The 7,286-nt window shown below is 48.2% G+C and overlaps 1 protein-coding gene across 1 annotated transcript in view; it reads left to right on the top strand.

Moving 5' to 3' along the window:
- Nucleotides 1-7,286, top strand: part of Myrip (myosin VIIA and Rab interacting protein) — a 137,844-nt gene that overhangs the window by 120,376 nt on the left and 10,182 nt on the right. Inside the window, exons 11-12 of the mRNA XM_028767384.1 lie at nucleotides 199-393; nucleotides 6,485-6,646. Of these exons, the coding sequence (XP_028623217.1) occupies nucleotides 199-393; nucleotides 6,485-6,646 (357 nt within the window). The remainder of the gene's footprint in view (nucleotides 1-198; nucleotides 394-6,484; nucleotides 6,647-7,286) is intronic.

The following is a 7,286-nucleotide window of genomic DNA, read 5'->3' as shown; positions in this document are numbered from 1 at the left end:
TAAGTATGTGTGGTTTGTGTGAGTGTGTGTGTGTTCATGTGTGTGTAGTGTGTGAGTGTTTGTGGTGTATGAGTGTTTGTGGTGTGTGTGTTATCACAGAGCTGACCTCATGATGGGTGCCAGAATATTGTAGGATTCCCTTGTCCTTGTTAATGTGCTGTTCTTGTCTTCTGTCCCCTTCTGTTATTGGGCAAACAGAAGTGTTCTGCTGTTTCTCTCTGCAACATCTCCACAGAAGTCCTGAAGGTCATCAATGCTACCGAGGAGTTGATCGCAGAGTCTGCAGGGCCCTGGGAGATCCCCCCAGTCTCCACTGACAGAGAAAATGGGATGTTTCCTCTTGGGACAGACCAAGTGAGGCTGGACAAGCAGCTGACTTCCTTGGAAGAAAACGTAAGAGGGTGTGAATGCACACAGTTGAGAGTGAGCAAGTGTGAAGGAAAGAGAATTATAGCTGATCCCGAAGCATGCAAGGACGAGCACATCCACCATGCCCAGTGTGTTCTCCGGAAAGGGCTGAGGCAGGGCTCCCAGGAAGCAAGGATGAACTCAGGAGTAACTATTGAGAAGGAGATGAGGAAGGGAACAAAGCCCAGAAGAAGCCGTCTGCTTTTCTGTTATCTATTCCCTAGTTGTGAAATTTCATCTATAGTGTGGCCCCAAGGGTGGCTTTCTGTATGAGGAGTTAAGAGACCCGCCGAGACTCCATCTTTGTCTAGTTACAGCCAGGCCACTTCCTCTCCCTTAGGGAAGATGGTACAGGGATGGTGTGGGGAAGTGAAGAGGGAAGAAGCCAAGCATGACTTTGATCTCAGAGTAGCCTTATCCTGATGCAGCAGAGACCTCGAAGGTAAAAGTTGCATCTTGGACCTGGACTTCTCTATAGCCAGCAAATGCTTCAGTCCTACTGTGTGTAGGTTGAATGAGATGTAGGGAATCAGAGTCTCGTGAGGCTTTGGGTATAGGGAGAGTGCTAAAGAAAAAATAATCAGGGGGTAGGGAGCTGGATCAGTGGCTGAAGTGCTTGTCACACAAGTGTGAGAACTAAAGTTTACATTCCCAGAAACGCACAACAGTGACCTGTACATAATTCCAACGTGTAATTCAGAAGCAGAGACAGGGGTCTCCAGAGTGAGCTGGCTAGTCAAACCAGCTGTCTTGACTAGTTCTGGCTTTGGCTGAGAGACTCAGCCTTGGAGAGTAAGGTAGAAGAGTCATGGATATCAACCATGGGCTTGCACTTACATGTGTGTTCACCTGTAAAATGCATGTGTGCATGCTCATACACACACATACAGAGAGAAAGAGACAGAGATAGAGACAGACAGACAGACAGACAGACGACAGAGATAAAGAAAAGAATATTCAGTGGTGTGTGCTACAGAGAGCCAGGCTTTCTTCAGGACTGCCTCGAGGAATAGGCATAAAGACCTTGGCAGTGGGGTCTTGTACTGGGGAAGAGACTGAGCTTGGCCCCTGGAATGACCCAGGTGGTTGGGAGCTGATAGCTGAGGGGCAGAGATGGGTGAGGAGAGAGAAGATTGCCCATCCGGCCTTAAGGGGTCAGGACAAACAAACCGAACCAGATTCCTGATGAAAACAGGCCAGGGAGGTGCAGCCACCATTTGGGGACAAGTAGGGACAGAAACCTAATGAAATGTGAGTGGTCCTCTATCAGGGATGGGGCTCTCTGGCCAGAGTGACTGGGCAAGATGATATTAGATAATATTTGATCTAAAAACTTCACGGGTGAGCCCAGGAGATGATGGTTCTGCCCAAACTAAAGTTTAGGCAACCAAGAATCTTTGTTGAGGGAGTAGGTGGAAAACAAGATTGACCCAGTGGAGAGCCATAGAGTCTTTCCGCTGCTAGGATGAAGGTAGCTGATAAAAGGACCTTGGATCCAGGCTGGGGGATAGCTCAGTGGGTAAACTGTTTACCATGCAACCATAAAGGCCTGAGTTCACAATGGAATGTGCTTGCCATCCAGGGCCGGGGAAGAAGAGACCTGGAGCTTTCTAGTTAGTGAGCCTCGCTGGGTGAGTGCCAGGTCAGAGACCCTGTCTCAAAATGCATGGCAGATGGCACCTGAGGAGTAATACCCCCGGGTGCCCTCTTGTACAAACACACAAACACACACGCACACTCACAGACATGCTGACAGTAGTCAGTTCTCTCTCATTGTATTTAGAACACACCTGTCTGCCAAAACCATATTGAAACTGAGGCCTTGTGTGCATTTCCATGGCATAGGCTGATTGTGTGGTTATTTTATGGGGGGGGGGAGATCATTAATGTTTTTACTTCAAAACACACTCACTTATCTACTGATGCAGGATATCAGAAGCCCCAGTGCAGACTCGTGGCTGAGTTTGCAGCCAATTGCCCCCCTCTTCAACCCCGCTCTAGCCCTGTCCCATTCTCCAGAGGGATGCCTGGGAATGGTTGCCTCCCTTTCCCTCCCCCTCTTTCTCCAGCTTTTCACCTCTCACCTTAGAAGAGAGGACACCATGCGTCTTTGAATTCTGTAAAGTATTGAGTAAAAGTGGGAAAGATTTTTTTTTTTACTTCAGCTTTCTAATCCAGCAGATCATAGAGCCCTGGACAGCGGGGCTCCCCCTGCTGTGCCCTGGATGGAATACAGCTGAGCAGTAGGAAAAGGCAGGGCTGCTTCTGAAAGCAGCCCCTGGCTGCAGCTGGTTTAATTAAATCATGGCTTTTGTTAGTCTGCACTGTAAAAAGTGCATTTCATCTTTTATCCCCTCTCCCTTCCCCCCCCACCCCACCCCCCGCGTGCCTTTGTGCTGGGAACCCAACCTTCCCATCTCCTCTTTCCTTCTCAATATGGCTGCTGTGAGCCAGGACACTCAGATAAACGAGAACATTCTATCTTGAATACTCACCCTTGGAAATGCTTCTGAGACTGTGGGGGCTACACCAGACAGAACAAAGAAACCCTCTCATAAATGGCTTGTTAACTTGGTTAGAGGCAAGCCCTGGGAAATTCAGAGGCTCACAGTCCCCACTGCAATAGCTCTGTAAGATTGGCTATTGTCTCCCCAAAGTCTAGCTCACTCTGGACTCCCCTCACCCTCCCCAGCTGCACTCAATGAGAGTTCAGTTCCTTGGGCAGAAAACCTGGGTCTCTCAGATTTCAGACTCCCCCTGAGAAGAGTCCAGCTGTGTTTGGGGGGGGTCTAGCTGGGAGGGGAGAGATTTGTAAGGAAACTTTTAACTAAGGTGTGGGCAAAATTAAGAACTACCAGAGGGGCTGAAATGATAGTACAGAGGAAAGCTGTACCATCCCTAGGTGGCACAACCACAGCTGAGGGAGCTGGAGCCTGGGAGAGTGTCCCACCTGTGGAAGGTAGCTACAGTTGGGAGAGTGGGCCTCCAACACGACTCTAATACCCTCTTGCCTTTAACCTTGTGCTTGTGTGTTCAGTTGGCCAGGGAGGCATAGTCATAAATGTCATATAAATCAGTGTCTTCATGTCATTTCCTGTTGATGTGATAACCTACCCCGACAAGAGCAACTTGAGGGAGAAAGGGTTTATTCAGCTCAGAATTCCAGGTTACCGTCCACCATTGTGGGGAAGTCATGGTGCAGGAGTCTGAAGTAACCTATCACATCTCATCCACGGTCAAGAGCAGTGAATCAATGCACCCAGGCTGGTGCTCAGCTCACTGTCTCTTGTACAATCTGCCTAGGGAGTGGTGCCACCCACAGTGGGCAGTGTTTCTACTAATCAAAATAATCCCCACAAACCAACCTGATCTAGACAACCCCTCATTGAGACTCCCTTCCCCAAAATAAAAATAAATAAATCTTAAAAAAAAAAACCCACTAGTCATCACATGAAGTCAGGTAAACAGCAGACATCAGGGCAGTGAAGGAGGGAGACATGAGGGCAGTGAAGGAGGGAGATGGACTGAAAGGATCACAGAGACCAGGTAGCACAGTCGTCTCACACCATAGTGTGAACAACAGGATGAGCCGCCTCAGGGTTTACTTGGGTGTGAGAGGAAGAGATGACTAAGGGAGGAGCCAACCGTGTCCCCTCCTACACCCATCTGAGGACCTGTCTCATCTATTTTGCTTGAAGACAGTGTCAGCGTGTGCTAACCTATGATTACACACACTCACATACATTCACACACTCACACACTCACACTCTCACACAAATTCACACACATATTCTCTCACACACTCTCATACACATACATACTCTCACACATCTCTCTCATACACACAATACTCTAACACACACTCTCATACACACATACTCTCACACACACATACACACATATACTCTTAAACACACTCACACACTCTTTCATACAGACACATACTGTCACACACACACACATTCTCATACACACAATACTCTCTTACATACTCACACACACTCATACACACATATACTTTCTCACACTCACACACACATTCTCCCTCATGCACACAATACTCTCTAACACACTCACACACACATTCTCATACACACAATACTCATACACACTTACACACATACTCTGACACACACTCAGACTCACATACACTCTCTCATACACACACACACACACACACACACACACACACACACATCCCAATTTCTTTTAGCGTCAATTCTTGTTGCCTGTGTTCTTTACAGCCAGTGGCCACAGGCACATTGGGAATGCCCGTCTACAGAATGGAACAGAGGACATGGGTCCTTCCCAAGATTCTCTTGCTGCCCCAAAGCTCCAGAAAGGAGGTGGCCCCAAAACTCATGGCAGTGACCATGAGTAGCTATCTGCCCTTTGTGAGCAAGGGGAAAAAAATACTACTATCTACTAGGCCTCTAAGGTATATTTTATGGACACTGCATCTAATAAGATGCTAAAGGGACCGCTCTGTTCTTAGCTTTTGTTTTTTCTATAAAAATTGAGATCCATGCCTGAGAGACTCCTAGACATGGGGCTGGGGTGACAGTGGGGGCCTGGGATGGTAGTGGGCCTGGGGTAACAGTGGGGCCTGTGGTGACAGTGGGAGGCTGGGTTAACAGTGGAGGTTTAGAGTGGTAGTGGGCTTGAGGTGACAGTGGGGGGCTGGGGTGGTAGTATGGTTGGGGTGGCAGGCCTGGGGTGGTAGTAAATCTAGCTGAGGTGACAGTGGGGGTTCTGGGCTAACAGGACACAGACAGACATTGAAAAGTAACCATTGTTTTCACCCAGTGTGAGCCTTCACCAAGCAAGCAGTCCCAGGCTGCTTTCAAGCAGCCTGCTTTTTATCAGGTTAGAATAGCATTTTATGGAGTGGCATGCTGACTTACATTATGTCAAACCGGGACTAAAGCATAATCCACCCGTGTATCACAGTGTGTATCCGGATACGAGTGCTGAATTGTGAAACTTGATAATATTCCAACAGAGATTAAGGCTCACGGTACCTCAGGGTAGGGATGTAAAAGCGTGGGACCTGCGCCAGTCTGGTTCTCCTCCGCTTATGTGCAGGCTCCACCTCATCCCAGTTTTGAGATAGGGATGGCTCTGGGCTTTCCTGGGATATAAGACATTCTCATCATTAGCACAGTGGTTATGACAGTATCTATCTTTAGAGTTACCTGAACATTCAAAGAGTTAAGTTGTGGGCCAGCAAGATGGCTCAGTGGGTGAAGAGGCTTGCCACCAAGCCTGACAATATGAGTTCAATCCCCTTGGACCCACATGGTAAAAGGAGAAAAGGAGAAAACTGACTCCTGAAAGCCATCACCTGACCTACACACACACACACATACACACACACACACATGCACATACCTAACACACACAAATAAATGAGATTTTAAACGATAAGTCATATGAATCTCCTGCCTTTATTCCTGCGTGGATAAGCATGTCCCCACTGCTCCCTCCTCCTGCCCTTCATGCCCCTTCACTTTGGTGGTAGGTTCTTATTCAGCTGCGCTCAGTGGCAAACCTCTGTGTCCCCTCCCCACAGAGCCCAGAAAACAGTCTTTCAGAAAAACACGAAGTAAAAACATGAGCCTTCCAACTGTACTCGGGGCTTGGGTCTGTTTTTTGTTGGTTTGTCTTGATTGTGATAGAAAATAAATACATTTTTAAAGGAACATTAAAAGATAACAGGGTTGGAAGGTGAGAAGTATAAATAATAGTTTGGGGTAGATACAGCCCTGATAAAAATGGCTGATGGCAGGCACATCCCGTCACCACCACTTCCAGTTTAACCGCTAATGTTTGTCTGTTGCTGTGCTTAGACAGGCCATTTCATGTAAATGATTCCAGAACAATCCTGTCGTGAATACTTCAGTGCTTGAAGGGGAGGAGAGATGTCAAAGGCTTCCTTCCCCATCCAAGTGTGAAGAGTGTTGATAAGTGGGGGGCTCTCAGGTCTCCCCTTGTATTGAGCCCAGCTTTCTGGTGCCCCTTCAAAGAACCTGGCCAGTCCCAGTCCACTAGGCTCAGAGCTGTGCTCTCCCTGCAGGTGTACCTGGCAGCGGGCACTGTGTACGGGCTGGAGGGCCAGCTGAGTGAGCTGGAAGATGCTGCTCGCTGCATCCACAGTAGCACAGGTGAGACAGAGCTGGCAGATCTGGAGGACCAGGTGGCTGCAGCTGCAGCCCAGGTGCACCATGCAGAGCTCCAGGTGAGCCCCTTCCTCTCTGTTCAGGTTGAAGTAGGAAGCTTCCACTTCATAGATCCATTTCAAAGTCATGGTGCCTACCAAGGACCGTCATCTCCAGTGGGCTTGCATAGAGTCGGCCTTCTATACCAAAGGACTGGATCTGATCTCTTCTTTCTTTAATTTACTTTTAATGTGTGAGTGGTTTTTTCCTAGATATATGTATACGTACCATATGCATCATGGTCAAGAGAAATCACTGGATCCCATGGAACTGAAATTGTGGATGGCTGTGAACCACCATGTGGGTGCTAGAGTTAAAACTCAGGTCCTCTGAAGAGTAACAAGTGCTCTTAACCAGCGAGCCATCTCTCCAGCCCACAAACCTCTTCTAAAATAGACATCTCTCCTCCTGTACCAGATCTTAGATCCATGTCATCTGTCTTGGGCTTCCTTTAAGACTTATCCTGAGGGCTGAAGAGATGGTTCAACCAGTAAAGTGCTTGCCTCAAACCTGAGGACCCAAGTTCAGATCCCAGCACCCATGTAGAAAGCTGGCCAAAGTGACAGGTACCTGTAATCCCAGTGCTAGGGAGGCAGAGGTGCAAGCATCCGTGGGGTTCACAGGCCAGCCAGGCTACTCAGATCCATGAGCTCTGGGTTC

Source organism: Grammomys surdaster, unplaced genomic scaffold (assembly GCF_004785775.1).
Source record: "Grammomys surdaster isolate TR1022 unplaced genomic scaffold, NIH_TR_1.0 172, whole genome shotgun sequence".
In the NCBI taxonomy this organism is placed as follows: Eukaryota; Metazoa; Chordata; class Mammalia; order Rodentia; family Muridae; genus Grammomys; species Grammomys surdaster.
Note: the sequence above shows the minus strand (reverse complement) of the source record. Positions and strands in the feature narration are given on the sequence as shown.